Consider the following 19,610-nt stretch of genomic DNA (forward strand, 5'->3'; position numbering starts at 1 on the left):
AACAGTACTTTTGAAATCTCTACCGTTCATAGAATTTTGACCTTTTTGACAAAGTCTGACGGCCTTACCTTCATGCTCATTTGGATTTTATTGACATGCCAAAGAATAATATCAGAATTAACATGATTCAAATCTATTGCATTTTATTTCTAAGGAATGTATTAATATGGAAATACAATCATTTTGATACTGGTTAGTTGGTGCTTATGTATATATGAATATGTTTTCAGTGCATCATATTTAAATGCACAAGTATATACAAATACCTGAAAATTTCCAAACTGAAAAAAAAGAACACCCTCCAAAAACATTAATTCTACTTTGATTAGAAAAATTACTGCCCTTGCTAAATTGATTCATTATGTATCCGTTTTATTTCTGCTTGCCATACTACTAAACTGAAGAAGATGTTGTCTTTAAGAAGAGAATGATCACCAAAAGAAAATGAAAAGGACATGGGAAGGGGGGCGTTCCTGGCTCGTCCTTCATGCCCTACTGAGGTCACGGGTTGCCACTCACGAGCTGCTCTCTGGCACGGCCATGGCTCCAGAAGCACAAGGACTTAATGCAGAGCCCAGAAGCTTGCAGCAGAAAAGTGAATGGACTATGCGTTAATCCATGGCTCCATGGCTCCAGAGCCACAGAAACCAATCTCATAATTATCTTGCCCTCGGCAGAAATACTTCCAGGCTTAATAAGTAAAATATCAGAAATCCAAACTCGTGGCTGCGAGACATCATTTGGTTCTTGTAACCAGGTGTAGAAAACAAATTATTTTGCAATGCCTTTTCAGCAGGTCCGATTTTGGGGTGTAAACTCTAAACAATAATGGTGCATCTTTTGTCGAAACAATCTAATCAAAGTAGACAGAATGCTAACTAGAATTCATCTGCCTCACAGGCATTGGGAGGGGTGGGAGGAGGAGTGTATTGGGGTTCTTGGTGTTGAAAAATAATTACTCGTGAAGGGAAATGTGTTTGATCATTGCATGACCGAGACTTAAACCTGAAGGCTTTGTAACTTTTCCCACAGTGATTCAATAAATACATTTAAAAAAATTTTTTAAAAAGAAAAAAAAGAAAATGAAAAGGACCACCACATAGGACTCTATGGACTGAGGGAAGAAAATGTCTCCTGCTATATCTAGGTAACAGGGACAGTTTAGAGGGGAAAATATAGGCTGAGTACAAAAAACTTCCAACCGTTAACCAAATAAAGAAAAAAAGAACACATAGAAAAACACATGCAAAGACACAGAGAATTAAAATAGATCAGAAAGAGGAAAACATTGTGGAGAGAGCTACTATATAGTCAGACTAAACAGTGGTGAAGAAGCACAGCACGGAATTTAGGCAAATTTATTTATTTCAGGCCCAGTTCAATCCTCCCCTGTCTCAGCACTATGATGATCACCTTTATGGCGAATTGAAAGAGCATCATCCTTGATGAGATGTTGTAAAAGAAACCAGTACAGTTTAGTATGAGATTATGAGAACCTTTTAGGCAAGCTACATTGGCTTCCTTCATTCATTCCCTCACTCGCTCAATAAACATCTGAATGCTAACTATCGAACATACGCTATGCCAGAGTTCAGAAATGTAAAGATGAAAGGACAAATACCTGCCTCTGAAAAATAATTTTGCAGAAAAATAGATGTAAAGATAGTCCATCGGTATTATATTTTATTCCTAGAAACCAAAAGATCACTACACTGTTCTGGCTGTTTTCACAGATCCCCCAAATTCAGTATCTAAAATGGAACTCAGTCTTATTTTACATAAGCCCAAACAAACCTTTTCAATGATCCCAGACCAATGAATGTTACCACCTTGTTACCACCTTGTGTAGAGGTGCAAAGTAGGGACCCAGTGTTTTTCCAGCTCTTTCCTCTCTCAGCTGACCAATCTATGATCAGTCACCAAATCCTAGCATCCTACTTCCTAACTCTCCCAAAGTTGAACACTGTTCTGTATCTCTTTCCCTGTATCAGGTCTCACTCAGCTGGATGCCGCACATGAATCAACCAACTCATCACCACCTAATATGACTCTCCTTTTGCATTATTGCCCTCCTGATCATTTTCTTTCTGCATTAGTACTTGCCAGATGGGAAGAGATCTGCCTGTTCTCTGATTGCTTTTAGAAAATGATATGGCAGTCAGGAAAGCTTAAAAGAGCACACTTCTCTCAGGATTCAGTCACAATGACTAGCAAAGCTTTGTGGAACTTAGAAAACTGTCACTAATACTTGACATTTATACTGTAAATACTTACCTTAAACTGCAGCATCTCATTCTTATGGTAGGTGACACTCAGACTGAGCTGTGTCACAGGTGTTGAGGGGAAAGCACTAGCACGAGCCTGGGGCTTTATGGTGAGGGAAGCTGTAATCCCGTTTTGTAGTTTCTGAATATTGTGGACATTGTATAGACTGTCGTTAAAATAGCAGTAAGGGACTCGCTCAGCATTGGTTTCCTGGAAAGTTAAGTCAAAGTTAGTTTCACAACAGTCTGAGGATGACCAGATAAAAGGGTTTAGAGAAGGCATTTTATAGGAAGGAAAACCATTTATAGGAAGGAAAGCCCAATGCCTGAAATTCTATCACTGATGCATATCCCTAGTCTGAATCTCCTTGTATCAAATGCACTCCTCAGTAGTGACATAGTTTGAATTCTTAGTCATCATGTAAAATATGTGTAAAAATAAAAACATCCCCTCCACATTCCCTCCCTCTTCTTACTGATCCTTCACATTCAGAAGAAAAAATTTAGACTCCTTTCAGAATTCCTTTCTTTTCAAGGATTTTAAGGAGTGACATGGGAACTGGTGCTATGCTAACAAAATGATAAAGTATAAAGGCCTTAATGTCAGTTAACACAATGGTTACCTCCCAGATACAACCACGTGCAATGCATTTCTCCTCGGTGGCACCATCCTGGTCGGGGTAGCAGTCTATTTTATCTTCATTCCTTGTATATAGTTCCCACTCCAAGGTATACATTTCTCCCAGGGCAAGATTAAGTTTTTTGATGTTGGCGATCTGTATGAATAGAAAGAGAGCAAGGAAAGGCATGCTCAGAACTTGCAAGAACTGACAAGGTCAGATAGATCCTTCTAGTTTGGATACCTCAGATCAGTGTTCTTGAACCACGCTGGAGCCATAGCACAGCAGGTAGGGTGTTTCTCTTGCATGCGGCCGACCCGCGATTGATTCCTTGTCCTTCTCTGACAGCCTGACAAGCTACTGAGAGTATCCCACCCAAACAGCAGAGCCTGGCAAGCTACCCATGGCATAGTTGATATGCCAAAAACAGTAACAACAAGTCTCACAATGGAGACGTTACTGGTGCCCGCTCGAGCAAATCAATGAACAACTGGACAACAGTGCTACAGTGCTACAGTGCTACATCTTCAGACTAGCACACCTGTTCTACCTACTGGTCTGTGGACTGGCAGTTAAAACCATGGCAGCAAACTAACTAGGGGTTTTCAACCCCAACTTCAAATCAGTACGGGTCCATGGACCAGTGGTTGAGATCACTTAGACCCTTCGAAGTCTGATCACAAATTCAATCCAAACTGATCCTTTTCCAAAAGTGAATCTTGCCTATTGTATTTGTACACTTATGGATTAACACAAGCTATTTTCAGTCCTTAGAATCCTTAGATGGGTTTGTTCTACTTTCTCAGTTTGAGTGTTTCATCTGTATAAATGCCCCTTTTAGAAAAACCATGCATACTTGTTGAACACTTTGATAGTTGCCCACCCCATGTAAAATTTTCCCTCTTAGTCACTTTTTTCTCTTTGGAAAACAAAATTTTCAGAAACGAACTAACTGCTGAATTCACAGAGCTTAGCTATGGGTTTTTGGACGAGTTGGCCAATCTATACTCCCTTGCTTTAGGAGTCTATTCCTTATTTTAACTTTTCCTCCCTGAACACGCTTTTATTCTCCTGTAACCAACTCCATTATAGCTATAACTAAGAAGTTCACAGAGGAAAAACATCCTCAATCCTGACAATGCTGAGACCTGAACTAGTGCTAGCCCCACTTCCAAAATGGGGGGAAATGTGCACTGTCTCTCTAATTCATTCTAACCCAGTCACTCCTCTTCTCCAAAGCTTATGTCTTTCCTAATCAGGTATTAAAGCATGCCTTAGTCCATCAAGAATTCATGTAACTTTGTCAGAAAAGAACATTGTAAACTATGAAAATCCTAATTGGCTATCCCAATAAATGGACTTTTACCTGTAGTTTATCATCATAAGTGACTTCAGGAGACATTTGAGTTGGAGCACCATTGTGCTTCACTGTTACATTAATAATACGTGTGATCCCGAGTATTTTAATATCTTGAAATTCTAAATTATTAGGATCTTTGTAGGTTGAAGGCAAAGGCTTCATATCCAAGCGGTTCTATAAAACAAGCACAAGTGTTTACCAATAACACACAGGTTCTCAAACAATATATTTTAGGCCAGCTACCCAAAGCTTTCTAATGGCTTTTACATGTTATTACTAATATTTACTCAGTAAATAAAAGCATAAGTTAATAATCCATGTATATGTGAAGGATAAAGATAAGAGATATATAGCAACATAGACAACCATTCTTAAAACAGAACTTTTAAAGACTGACTGCATTGAGATTCAAGTATTATGAGCCAAATCATAAATTAAAATGTGCTCATCTGTAGTCATAAAAACATATGATAAGAATATAATTATACACATGAGCTAATAGACAAATCTCACACCCAAATTTTATAAAAATATGCTACTGTGGACTAGAAAGATCACTCAAACGACTGGAGCAGATGCTTCGTATGCAGGACCTCAGGGTTTACTCCTCAACACCAATAGCATGCTTCCCAAGCATGGTACCAGGAGTAGTCCCCAAGTGTCACTAGCTGAGGCCAAAAACAACAATAACAAATACAACACAGAACACACAGCACTCACATTGATGAGAGAAAACTCATAGAAGATATGTTTGTCTTGGGCCAAAGTACCTGAAAGTGAGAGAAAAGTGAGTCACTGCTGTCTGCTTGCCATGATGGAACAGATTTTACCCTGGTTCTCCATGAAGCTACCTCTGATGAATGACAAGACCAAGGCCAAGCCTCATTTTGACCTTTTCTTTCAACTTCAAGTATTTTCCACTGGAGTCTTAGGTGAATCCGTTCCCTATGCTTAAGTTATAGTAACATCAGTATGAAACATGGCTAAGGTGCCCCACAGCTAGATCGAGGCACCTTCACAAAGTGCTTTCTTAACAGGGGTGCTAAGAATGCAAAGTTAGTGCTTCACTAACAGGAGTGTGTCCTTCAGGTTGTTTACATTAGTTCACAAGTATTTGGAGAAAGAAACATAAAGTAACAAAATAGGAGACTAACACCCAAGAATGTCTGAGATTAGTACCAGGAATTTTACTCCATGGCGTGGAGGCCAGCCACACATGCTAGGGGAAAAGGGAGCTCAGATAAAGAAGGGAGCACCAAAAAAAAAGGGTGTTGGGAGGATCCTCCCAGGATGGGAGAAGCATGCTTAAAGTAGACTATAGGCCAAACATGATTGTCACCCATTGCCTCTTTTGCAAACCATAACACCCAATAAGAGAGAGAAAACAAAATGGAATGCCCTGCCACAGAGGCATTTTTTAAAAAAAGATTTTAAAAAAGATTTTAAAAAAGATTAAAAAAAAGATTCTTATTTGCAAATAAAATGGCAGGAAGAGTAATGCCTCTCTCTCAGAAGTTCTTTGGCAATACAAAGAAAACCTAGAACTACATAACTCAGCAGTGGAAAAATTCTAAGAGGTAGACATGTGTTTTCTTTCCACCTTTGGTCCCTGTGCCACCACCCCTAGGCATTACACCTCAAACCAAACTTCTCGAGAATGGTTAACAGTTCTGTGCCTAGTGAGATTTCTTCCATTGTGGAGTGGTGGAGTAGCTCAAAGATGCAGGCTTGGGTGTAGCAACATGGCAGTAATAGCGCTCACCTGTCGATTCTCCATCATCCCAGAAGAGTTCACCTTTCGCTTGTCTTTTCTCATCCAGGGCAATGATGAGACCAAGAGGGTTCTTTCGGCTGTGGAAAATAATACATGTATGAGACAGGCTTAGGATTCAAAGAATTTTTTTCCACAGATTTTCAACTCAGGAAGATTAGCCACAGCAGAAGGTTCTGTTTCTTCATATATGTCAAGATCAAAAGGAGCCTCTTCCAGTAGAATCAGAGTCTTCAGTCAGAGAAGATAAGAATACCCTCAAAGACTGGGAAGGAGCTGGAATTTAAGTCCCCGAATCACTGCAATAGGGAAAATTAAAGCTGTGGATGCAGCTATTCTTTAGAATATAGATGACTAGAAGATAAAGAAATTGTAGACAATAATTGGTTCAAATGGATAACCAGTGATGACATACAAAAGAGTCTGGGGATGTAGCTCAGTGATAAAGCACTTGCCTTGCATATATGAGGCATTGAGTTTAATCCTCAGTTTCACACACACACACACACACACACACACACACACACACACACGTTTATTGCACTTGGGGAACTTACATATTTTCCCTCATTGAAAATTGTTTTATACGATCTGAAGAGAAACCAGAGCAGGACTATTAAAACCCAGATCCCGGAAGAGAACAGCCCAGAGTCTCCTGCACCCGTGCCTGGCTGTCCTCTCCAGGGCCCCTTGGAAGGGGGCACGTTGAGTTTCCCTCCTTGCCCCGACCAGGGCTCCAGAAGCCAAAGACTTCCAGAACCAGCCACCATCAAGCTGAGACTACTCTCCACATGCATGAAAGTATCGGCAGAGGAACAAAGGCATGCGGGTTCCGGGGCTGAGATCTCCAAGCCTGCTCGGATCGGGGCTGAGCATCCTCCTCCCAGATCCTCCATATTCCAGTAGGCAGGGGTCACATCCACCAACTGGCCCTCTGGCGCCGTGTAATCCCATCAATGGCCAAGACCCAGAGACTAAAAAACCCAGCTCCTGGACATCTAATTATCTCATGCTTACTTTGGACAACTGGCAGGCTACTGAATGTAACCTACCCACACAGCAGAGTCTGGCAAACTCCCGTGGCGTACCCAATATGCCAAATACCAGTAACAATGATGGGTCTCATTCTCCTAACCCTGAAAGAGCCTTGAATCTCAGGGCTAGGACGAAGGAGACGTTACTGGGGCCTACTCGAGACAATCAATGAACAGCAGGATGGTCGTGATCTTGATTGTGAAAATTGTTTTGACTCCCAAACCAATAAAACTGATTAAAAATCATTTTATGTAATGATAACTTTCCTAATTTGATTCTCAGTTTGTTTTAACAGAAGAGTGAAACAATTGGTATCCAGCTTTATATTATAGAAATCACAAAATAATATTTCAAAAGCACTAAAAGCTGAAAAAAGAAATAACTCTAGAGAAAGGCCATTTCAGTCTATGGTTTTCAATGGCTGTTCTGCTGGTCTATAGATACCTAACTCCCAATTTCCTGCTTCTGCTTAATCCTCCAGTGACCCCACATTCAGCATTGTGGTCTTTTAGAGTTCAACTTTCCACTCTGTCTTCTGAAAGTCAACTATATTATTGACTTTCATGTAACACATGTTTGTTGAGAATCTTTCATTTACTAAGAAGTCCAAGAGATCCAAATACAAATAGACTATAGCTCTAAAGAGGATCTAGAATATTAGAAGACAAATTCAACAATTTTCGTCAATGAAGCAGAATGTAAAGTGTGACTCAGAAGGTAAAGTACTTATAAGAATGCAGAATGATGGAGTGCCCTAAAAGACGTGGATGAGACCCCTCCCCATCCCAAGGCACCCAGTCCTGGCAGCCCAAAGCCTCCAGAACTCAACTGCCACCATTCTCATAGCCATTCTCCACATGTACGAACCGAATCTCAGCCCCAAGTGAACCTATTCCTGGACACTTCATACCACATACCCTACCCATATTTTAAGAGCACCGCACCATATTTGATGGGGTTCAAAGTAGAAGGCAACCAGTCTTAGAGGGAAACATTTTTACATACATATATATATATATATATATATATATATCACTGTATCACTGTCATCCCATTATTCATCAATTTACTCAAGCGGGAGCCAGTAACGTCTCAATTTATCCCAGCCCTGGGATTTGATTTAATTTGATTTATATTTTTTACATTTTTTTTTATTAGTGAAACACCATGAGGTACAGTTGTAGACTTACAAACTTTTGTGCTTGGGTTTCAGTTATACAATGATCGAGTATTCATTCTCCACCAGTGCCCATTTTTCACCACCAATGAACCCAGTAGCCCTCCCACCCCCCAACTCATCCCCCCCACCCTGCCCCACCTCTGTGGCAGGGCATTTCCTTTTGCTCTCTCTTTCCTTTAGGATGTTGTGCTTTGCAATAGAGGTATTGAGTGGCCATCATGTTCGGTCTATAGTCTACTTTCAACATGCATCTCGCACCCTGATCGAATCCTCCAAACACCCTTTACTTGGAGTTCCCTTCACTATCTGAGCTGCCTTTTCCCCCCAGTATCTGCTGCCGGCTTCCAAGCCATGGAGCAGACCTCCTGGTACTTATCTCAACAATTCTTGAATGTTCGTCTCCCATTCTGTAACTTTATATTCCTCAGATGAGTGCAGACTCTCTACATATGTCCCTCTCTTTCTGACTCATTTCACTTACCAGCCCTCAGATTTTAAAAGCCTCTCCTTACTTGCCTTTCCCAACAATTGGAGGCTTTTTCAGGGTCAGGGGAATGAGACCCCATAACCATGCCACTAGATTCTGCACCAGGCTGGTTTTCACTCGGGGGGGGGCACCCAAGAGTGGGTGCAGGTGAGAGCCCTCCCCCCTGCAAGGAACCCAGCCTCCACAACCGACCTCCATTACCCAACTGCCACCATGCTCCAGGCCGCTTTCCACAACTCTGACACATCATAAAACACTCCCGACCCATTTTCCATAAAATCGTAGAGGGAAATATATTTATGTGCCTCTCAGAGGGCCCAGCCAGCTACCAAGAGTATCCCACCCACACAGCAGGGTCTGACAAGCTCCCTGTGGCGTATTAGATATGCCAAAAACCATAATATAACAGATCTCATACACACACACACACATACACACACACATACACACACACACACACATACACACACATACACACACACACACACACACATACACACACACACACAAGGTTCAACCTTTAAAAGCATGTTAGTGATCTCTTATAGAAAGGCTAAATGGCCCTTCAGTGAAACTTTTTGTAGCATTTTCAGCAGTCTTTCATAACAAACAATACAAAATATATATACTACAATACAAAATATATACTACTACTTTATAAAATCCCCATGCCAGAGCCTAACAAGTTCCTTTTAGCTTATTTTATATGCCAAAAACAGTAACAACGAGTCTTACAATGGAGACATTACTGGTGCCCACTCAAGCAAATCGATGAACAACAGGACGACAGTGCTACAGTGCTACTTTATGAAATAAAAAAATAAATGAAAAGAACTCAGAATGACATTTCTAGGGGTCCCAAGACCTAGGTGATCCAGAAAGAACCACACGCTCAAATACTGCCTGATCCCAGATTACCTACAACACAAGATCCTTGATCTCTGACTGAGCAGAGTCCTGACTTCTGACCTAAGGTAGTGCAAATTATTTCTACAGGAAGGGACCCATGTTTAGATGAACAAATTTGAAAACAAAAAGTTGTTAATAAGCATACAAAGAAACTGTCTAGCACACAGGATTATATTCACCTAACGACTTGAGGTAGTAGAATTTTCAGATATAGAGTATAAAACAATGATAATTGAACTACTAGATAAATCATCTATGGATCAAGAGAGTCCAGGGAAAAAAATGCTCAGAAATTTGGTGGTGGCATCACTCCCTCTGTTGGAAGGGTTAGAGAAGATCTCTGCAGGTGAAATTGGAGTTAAATGTGAAGGATAACAGTGAGTATAGCAAAGTGTAGCCAGGTATGGTCAAGACAAAGAAAGAAAGTAAAAATTGAACAATAGATGTAGTAAAATAAATGGGTATATTTAAGAAGAGAGATATTTTGGTGATCCTCGTCCATAGAGTATATTAAGGAGAGATAGTGGTTGGGTTGTTTGTTTTTGTTTGTTTGTGTGTGTTTTAGTAGGGCCTCCCAAATAGTGTTTGGGGGCTCTTAGGGTCACTCCTGGTAATTTTCAGCAAACCAGACTGGTGAGTCAATGCAAAAAGCAAGAAGATGGTGTTTCTAGGGCCCTGTAGAAACACAGATCACCAGGACAGGCTCAGCAGGAATCAGAGGAAGACATGGTTTTTAAGTTAATGTGGAAGCATGGTGTGAATGGCCCTAAGCACTATGCAGATAAATAGCCCTTGAACTTTAATTAGGAGTAAAACAAACTGAAGTTTTTCATTTTGAATAGATGCTTTTGGTATCTGAATGCAGAAGAGCCTAAAGGTGGATGATAGAGAAAAGGAAACCAACTGGTCTTAAACACAAATGTGTTTTCCATAAATACCATTAGGACGGGCTGGAGCGATAGCACAGCAGTAGAGCATTTGCCTTGCACGCAGCCAACATGGCCGACCCGAGTTCGATTCCTCCGCCCCTCTCGGATAGCCCGGCAAGCTACCGAGAGTATCTCACCTGCATGGCAGAACCTGGCAAGTTCCCCGTGACGTATTCGATATGCCAGACACAGTAACAACAAAGTCTCCAATGGAGACGTTACTGGGCCCGCTCGAGAAAATCGATGATTAACGGGAGAGCCTTATTATTATTACCATTAGGACAAAAATCTATATTTTGTAAAATCAAAAAGAAAAGCTCAAATCTGTTTCCTAGTCTCCAATCAACTTGCTGTCTGTTAAAAACACTGAAATTCTTTCAGAGACAGATACAGAGTGAGCCTCCTTAGTAGGAAGGGAGTCTGTGATTTGAGACTTAAATCAGGGCAATGAGAGAACTGAAACATGAGGGGACAGAAAATTCACAGGTAACTTTTAAGCCCATTTCGTATCACAAAATTACTCCGTGGGAGAAAATGAGATATTAAGGTAATAGGAAAGGGAAGATGGACCTCCCCCCATCCCACCCCCATCACACACACACACACACACACACACACACACACACACACACACACACATACAAACACACACACCAATAATGTAAAAATGAAAGTAAGTGAATCAAAAGCACAGCATGATGGATGGATGGTTGGGCTGAGGCAGACAGGGTCATACGCAAAAAATCATTTGATGAAATTGAGAGATTTTAGGGCCAATGTTCCAGCAGTTCTGACCAAAAAACCACTGACGTTTGACCATATAGTAGCCAGCGTGTTTTGAAGAGAAATGCAATAGATTTAGGAGGCGCAGAGATTAAGTTTTTTGTTTTTACAATCCTTTTTTAAAAAACTCTAAATCACAGATTTCTTAGACGATGATACCAGGGCATTAGTCATCCAGAGAACCCCAGAATAGAACTGGTGAACCCAGCACCTTCCCTCGTAAAGCCCCAGCAGCCGAAAACCTCCACACTCCACAATTGCTGCCATTCTCATGGCTGGACTTCACTACTCCGAATAAGCCTCATCCAGAAATTTAACTGTTTAAAAACTGAGTCGAGCAGGTTTTGTGATTGAAATCTCTAGGTTCTCAGAGAGTTGGGGATGACTACCTCTCCACACCTCCCTGTTCTTCTGGAAGCCTCAGCAGTCATGCCCATGAACTGCCTCTGGTGCCAAATAAACTCATTAAACGACAATGATCCAGAGACTCACAAATGAATCTTGAAAGTTGCAGAGATGCTTCCGGATTCCATGCCAGGCTGAGTCATCAATGGCACCCAAAATCACCATCCAGTTAAAAATTTAACTTGAGCTGTATCTTCCCGTTCAAAATGTTTTGAATTCCTGGAGCGCACAGCCTCATTTGCAGCCATGCAACATCTCAAACTTTACATCACTGATAAACCAGGAGTAGCACACCACATTGGATGTGATGTAAAATAGATGACAACCAATCTCAATTAACAAAATATAAGCACACAAAGTTTAACCTGTAACAACGTTTTAGTGAACTTTTATACAAGGGCTTAATGATTGACTCCCGGGTTGAGATACAGCAATCTTCACACACGTTCTTCCAAGGAAATATTTTTTGATCATTTTTCTGAGAATTATTTATAACAATGAATGTAAAAGAAATTATTTAGGGCCTGTGATAGGTACAGGCTTGAACGGTGGTTGAGAAAATTGGAAACAACGCTGGTGGGAAGGTGCAATGGTGGAGATATTGGTGATGAAATGTTGAATGTAACATATAATTATGAACAATTTATTAATAAATAAATTTTAAAAACTTTAAAAAAAGAATACGCCATGGGGGGCTGGAACGATAGTACAGCGATTAGGGCATTTGCCTTGCATGCAGCCAACCCGGATTTGATTCCCGGCATCCCATATGGTCCCCCAAGTACCGCCAGGAGTAATTCCTGAGTGCAAAGCCAAGAGGTAACCCCTGTGCATCTCCGGGAGTGATCCAAAATGCAAGAAAAACAAAAGAACATGCCACGGGAGAATATTAGACAGAGAGAGGGAGAGAGAGAGAGAGAAAGAGAGAGAGAGAAAGAGAGAGAAGTGCCTGTCATTGAGGCAGACGAGGGGTGCAGACTGGAAGAAAACTGGAGACTGGTGATAGGAAATGTACACTGGTGAAGGGACAAAGGGATGAATATTGGAATTTTTATGACTGAACCCCAATCAAAAACAACTTTGCAGCTTTGTTTCTCAGAGTGATACAATAAAAAAAGAAGAAGCTACCATGCACAACCCAAGGGGCAGCTTGATGACACACACCCCTAAGCCAAACACACACATACCCTAGAGACCTTCCTCTCCACCACTCACACCATGCTTTAGCTTCTCCCATTGGATAACACATAAAAAACAGTTTGCTCAGCTTTATCAGCATTTCTGTTCAGTGGAAACTCCCAACTGGGCAGTACCTGGCCACTGTGGTTGTCGCTGGCTGTTGGGTGGGGAAGATGTAGCCTCCTCGGAGGTGCAGTCCAATTTTGTCTTCAAAAAGCACCATGGTCCTTCTTTCCTTCCTCCCGTTCAGTTTAGCCCCCTGAGGCAGGCAGACAAAGCCAATACCTTAGTCCCATCACAGACTCACCTCTAGTTTATGTGCTCAGTTATCCACACTTCTCTTCTCTCTCTACCCAACTCAATGACTTGTTTAATCAATCATGCATTAGAAGAAGAAAATTCAGAGTAATCAGTTTTACAGTGGCTGGGAAATTTTAAGAACATTTTGATCAAAATGAGGCTACTAGATAAATACTATAGAATTTGTTCATTCCTACAACAAGTAATCTGACTATCAATCAAGGTCAAATTGTCCATTGGTCCCCTCAATAATTTACTGAATAATATACTGAAGTTGACCTTGTGCTGAAATACAGTATATGGAAGTATTTTTTCAGATATTTTCAAGATTCTAACAAAGCAACCTAGACTTGCTTCTTTAATTTAGCTACAGATTTGCAGCAAACACTAGAGAAGCACTACTCAGTCATACAAATGGATGTGCTTGTGCACACCTTCTCTTATAGCTGCAGCTTGTCCTCAGGGAGTTTAAGAAAAAGTCAAAGATACTCACAGTCTCATAATCATACCAGACAGCATCGGGTACATATGCCTCCACTTCTTTTGCACCCTGGAATCAAAAAAGATATTGTTCTTCATTTCTAATATTTACTAAGGAATGTTTTTTACTTCACATTTAACTGAGTACATAAATGGCCTTTGTTTTTGTTATCAAATAGCACCTATCCTCTGTCTTCTGATAGGAATAGTAGCAATAACTTGGCAAACATTCCTCCACCCCGAAAGGCAAAAGACATATTTATTTTTATCTTCATCATTATCATCATTTATGGAGCATATTATGCTTAAAAAAACCTTCAGCTTTGGGGACCAGAGAGATATTACAGTGGGTAGGGCAGTTGCCTTGTATGTGGACAGCCCGGGTTCAATCAATAGTATCCCATATGATGCCCTGATCCCATCCAGGAGAGAATACTGAGTGCAGAGTCAGGACTAACCCCTGATCATCACCAGGCATGGCCCCCAATTTTATTTTACTTTTTTTGGGTCACACCAGGCAATGCACAGGGGTTACTCCTGGCTCTGCACTCAGGAGTTACTCCTGGCGGTGCTCAGGGGACCATATGAGATGCTGGGAATTGAACCTGGGTCAGCCGCATGCAAGGCAAATGTCCTACTCGCTGTGTTATCTCTTCAGCCCCCCTTTTTTCCCAATTTTTTAAATTCCAGCTTTTATCAGTGGATTCCCAACAGACCACAGAGATGAGTGCCATTATTCTGTCCCTTTCAAGGTTGAGGCACATGTCCTCTCTCTAATCAGCAAGAAGCAGAGGAGACAACAATCTTCCTGGTCTTTGTCCTATCTTGCCTCTTGACAGAGAGCAAGTCTTCTGGGATGCTCTGGAGACAGAGAAGACGGCTCCCAAACTTACAGGAAGACAACGATGCTTCCACACTACCTGGGAACCTGGTCTCACCAGTCCCACCATATACTTAAGTCTTTAACTTGTTGCTTAAAAAATGTATGGAAGTATTTTTTCAGATGTTATCAATATTGATATCAATTTGGATATCCTCTTTGGTATCTTTTAAATATCTCTTGATATTCTCTTTGGAGGGCTGGAGTAATAGCACAGTGATAGGGCATTTGCCTTGCACGCAGTCAACATGGCCGAGGTGAGTTCGATTCCTCCGCCCCTCTCGGAAAGCCCAGCAAGCACCGAGAGTATCTCCCCTGCACGGCAGAGCCTGGCAAGCTACCCGTGACGTACTCGATATGCCAAACACAGTAACAACAAGTCTCATGATGGAGACGTTACTGGGCCTGCTCAAGCAAATTGATGAACAACGGGAGGACCATGATCCGTGATCCGTGATTCTCTTTGGAACAAAGTCAAGAGCAATGATTGCAGGAAGGGACATGCAGGGTACAACAGGAATAAAAACTGAGAAGAGTGTGTTGGGGGAGGGGCACACTTGCCTTCTGCAGCACAGGTGTGATGAGAAGGCCAGGACCCCATAAGAACTGTTCGTGCACATCCCACGTGTTGCTGTCAGTGTAGAACCTGGAAGTAGGAGAGATGGCCATTGAGATGCAGGTAATGTTCTTAACAGTTCTCCGCACAAGCTGACCAAAAGAAGTGAGCTGTCTCCTGGGGCAACTCCTTCCAAATTACTCTGACATATGCTCAAACCCCACTGCCCTTCTTCTGCAATCATATCCAACCCACCAGCCCACATACCCTGATTCTTCTCTGAGGTTGGAAAAAAATTCCTTTTTCATTACCTATACTAGACAATGATTTCAGATAGTAACTTAATTTTCTATGCCCGTCCTTGAAAAATTAATGAATTTGCAGTGTATTTTAAAACTTCAACTGAGTACTAAAAAAAAACCTAAAATCTATCCCCTCCCAACCCCAAAAGGGGCGGAGGAACTTCGGTTTATCTATAGAATAAAATATTACACAGCTGTTAGGAAAACTGAGGTCATAAAATTCATTTATAAATGGATGAACATGGAGAGTATTATGCTGAACAAAAAGAGTAAGAAGGAGAGAGACAGACATAAAATGATTTCACTCATTTGTGGGACAGAAGAAAAAAAACCATAATATGAGACTAATACCCAAGGACAGTAGGTAGAAACACAGGCCAGGAGGACTGGTCCACAGTTGGAAGCCTGTCCCAGGTGCTGGAGAAGAAGGCAGTTGGGATAGAGAAGGAACCACTATGGCAATGATAGATGGAAATGATCACTATTAGGAAAAGAACTGTATGCTGAAAACAGGTAAAGCAACAAACATGATAACCTCTCAGTATCTGCATTGCAAACCCATAGTGCCCAAAATGGAGGGGAGAGAGAGAGAGAGAGAGAGAGAGAGAGAGAGAGAGAGAGAGAGAGAGAGAGAGAGGGAGAGAGAGAGTGGTGCCTGCCATAGAGATAGAGACAGGCTAAGGTGGAAGGAGTAAAACTTTGGGCATTGGTTAGAGAAATGTACACTGGTGGATGGGTGTCGGAATATTGTATGGTTGAAACCTGATCATGAATAGTCTTGTAACTGCGTATCTCATGGTGATTCAATAAAATAAATAAATAAATTTTTTATAAAAAGAGAGGTCCTTAGCTATCCTTATTTGTTAGTAGGAAATAACCAATCTGGAACTCATGATTTTATTAAATGGAAGACTTGTGCCTAAAGTCTGAATATAGTGTGATGCAGAAGAGTTGGTTACCATCTGGATGTTGAATCTTTTCAATGATTCAAAAGAAAGAACTTGGATGATTTTTCTAAGAGAATTAGTTGGTTTCAGAACAGAGAACAGACACCAAGTCTCAGAAATTGGAGGGTAATTTTCTCCCACAAAGAGAACAGTCTACAAAGACAAACACTGAATCCCTAATTTAGTATGTAGGCAGTAAGAGCTTTGCAGATACCATCTGGATGCCAGAGTTTTACATATGTCCCTACGTTTAATGAGAGACTACTTTAGCCTTTGCTCTGGTGTTTGATGACACAGTCAATGACATCCACATGCATTGAAAAAATTCCTTAGGTTTGGTCAACTTACTCATGCATAAGAGGCCTCGCCACAGTGTCTCCCCTGGTGTGGGCATGATAGAAGAGGGTGTAGAGGTAGGGCAGTAAGGTGTAGCGAATGTTCAGGTATTTCTTGGAGGAAGTCACCACTAGAGAATCTGCTCCAAAGAAGGCAGGGTCCTGATCCTATGAGGGAAACAAGGGTTTGTAAATGCAATACGGTTATTGATAACAGAAGCACCTGCAAGGTTTCAGGCTCCATTAATAAAAACCCGGAGTTTCTTTGCAAAAAGACCTTAGTGGCCTCCTGGCATCCCAGTTAAACAACGGGTCATCACTTTCCCAAGAAAGTGGCCATTCTTCACCTTGCATCTCACCCTGTCTCATTCACAGCTTAGGGTGCTTTTCCCTGCAGGCTGCTGCATGCCTCATTTTAAAGTATTGCCTCATTAAATTCCTATTGAAAAATAAGCAATGGAGTTCATGTGCACGGAGAGTACCCCTTAGACCCACCATTCCCAGGAGGTAGTATGATCAGGCACAGGGGCTGGGACAACATGTGTGTAAACGAAGCAGTGCGAGCTCTGGTCCACCTCAAACAGCAGCATTTACTAACCAGAGTGAAGCACCTACAGGAACTGTATCCACAGACATCTTGCCAAGGACACAGACAGAATCCAGTCCCACTGTGTGCCATGTTCATTCCGATGGGATCTCTTGGGAGACTTACCATGAAACCTTGGCCGTTGTGATTTCTGGAGAATGGATAAAAGGCTCCCAGCTGCATCCAGCGCGTGCAGAGGTCCTTAGTGGTGTCCATTAAGAAGCCACAAATGTCAGCCCCTACCTGAAAGAACACCCAAGCATCATGTTTGCTTAATTCCTCAATCCCATCTGAGATTCCTATCCCAAATGAACTTTGTTGACCTCTTCCCAAGGAGGCTAATATAATGTGCTCAGAAGTGAGTAATACCGTGTCTACTCTGTTCCACTGGGTGGTTTGAGTAGATTGCTTTCCTTTTCTGTACCTCAGTTTCCTCCTTGTATTAAATGAGTACATAGGGTTTTAGTAAATGGGTTGCACTGTAGCACTGTTCTCCTATTGTTCATGGATTTGCTCGAGCGGGCACCAGTAATGTCTCACAAAAAATTGTGAGACTTGTTTTTACCATTTTTGGCATATCATACGTTACAGGTAGCTTGCCAGGCTTTGCCATGCGGGCAAGATATTCTCAGTACCTTGTCGGGTTCTCCAAAAGGGGTGGAGGAATCAAACCTGGGTCAGCTGCGTGCAAGGCAAACGCCCTACCAGCTGTGCTAAATAAAGGCCCTCCCGTTGATCGTCGATTTGCTCGAGCGGACCCAGTAACGTCTCCATTGGAGACTTTGTTGTTACTGTGTCTGGCATATCGAATACGTCACGGGGAGCTTGCCAGGCTCTGCCGTGCGGGCAAGATACTCTCGGTAGCTTGCCGGGCTCTCCAAGAGGGGCGGAGGAATCGAACTCGGGTCGGCCATGTTGGCCGCGTGTAAGGCGAACGCCCTACCCGCAGTGCTATCGCTCCAGCTGTGCTAAATGGGGTAATATAAGTAAATCCCTTTTTGATGAAGGGTACTTAGAAATACTGATGGTATATTTTTTTTGTTTGTTTTGGGTCGACCACTGGTGCTCAGGACTTACTTCTAGCTCAGTGCTCAGGGGTCACTCCTGATGAGATCAGAGGACCATATGGGGCATCAGGTATTGAGCGCGGGTCAGCTGCTTCAAGGCCAGCATTCTAGTCACTCTACTATCTATCCATCTACAAGGTATTATTACTTTGCCCACACACTATTAGAATTAATCTTCCAAATGTCGGGCACACAGCCCCACAGCCACTCCCCTATTAAAGTATACTCTGTACCATTGGGGCTTACTCTTTTATTCCTCAATACATAGTTCCAAACAAACTTCCCCAAAGCACTGCCTACTCTACTTGTACACACCAATCCTTAGAATCACATCAAATGAGCCCCCTAACTGCTTTTGCTTATATTCACTTCTGAACCTACCTTGTGACTCTGATAATACGTATTTTTTTCAAAGATAAGTGTCAAGTTCTCCAGAGGGTTTCTCTCAACGCTCTTCTTCAACTTCATTGTATGTCATATCCTTGTCAGAGTTAGTAAATCCCTTTCTCGAAATCTCTCCTCTCATTTCATTACATATTCTTTAATTATTCTTCCCTATTGCCACTTGTCATAATGATTTGCTTGCTTCTATATCTTCTCTTACTAAATTGTGAAGTCTTTGGAGAAAGAGAAGCTGTTTATAACAGCATAGTTCTTTCATTTGCCATCATCATCAGGCATACCTAGTCAACACTTTGCACATAGATGACCTCAGTGGATATATACTTTGAATTTAACTAAAACGTTTCAAAGCCGTTTTGAATGCAGGCAGCATCATGCACCTCTCTGAGTGCAGGATTCAGAGACGTGTTCAGTTTGTGAAAGGATCCATAGCATGTATAAGGAACTTGAGCATATTATTGCACATATATTATACCAGGTTTTACTTTTATCTTTATAAGGCAGCCCAAGAAAGAATACCATGGGAGCAGACTTATGTGCTCCACTTTCAAAAGAACACGTGCACTCAAAAGAGTAAATTTCTGGACATGCAGGGTATAAAGGGGAGCCTTATGATTTGGAAAGTTTCTAGAATGGGAATTTCTAAGAATTGTGGTTTGTGAAAGTGCTTAAAATACGGACTGACCATTGGAATACCAAAAAGGTTGAACTCGAGCATGCCAGTAATGGACCAGCGGAGGTCATCCCAGGTAGCTGCATTGTCTCCTAGCCAATGGCCTGCAAACTTGCCAGATCCCGCAAAGGTAGAGCGGGTGAGTATAAAGCTCCTCTTT

The 19,610-nt window shown here is 41.7% G+C and overlaps 1 protein-coding gene across 1 annotated transcript in view; it reads right to left on the reverse strand.

The window, feature by feature from the left end:
- The window catches only part of MGAM (maltase-glucoamylase), a 271,108-nt gene that overhangs the window by 41,060 nt on the left and 210,438 nt on the right, over positions 1 to 19,610 (reverse strand). Inside the window, 5 exon segments of the mRNA XM_056123959.1 lie at positions 2,275 to 2,475; positions 2,888 to 3,040; positions 4,251 to 4,418; positions 4,965 to 5,014; positions 6,007 to 6,095. Coding sequence (XP_055979934.1) covers positions 2,275 to 2,475; positions 2,888 to 3,040; positions 4,251 to 4,418; positions 4,965 to 5,014; positions 6,007 to 6,095 — 661 coding nt within the window.

The sequence above is a fragment of the Sorex fumeus genome, unplaced genomic scaffold, assembly GCF_029834395.1.
Source record: "Sorex fumeus unplaced genomic scaffold, SorFum_2.1 ptg000048l, whole genome shotgun sequence".
Taxonomy (NCBI): Eukaryota; Metazoa; Chordata; class Mammalia; order Eulipotyphla; family Soricidae; genus Sorex; species Sorex fumeus.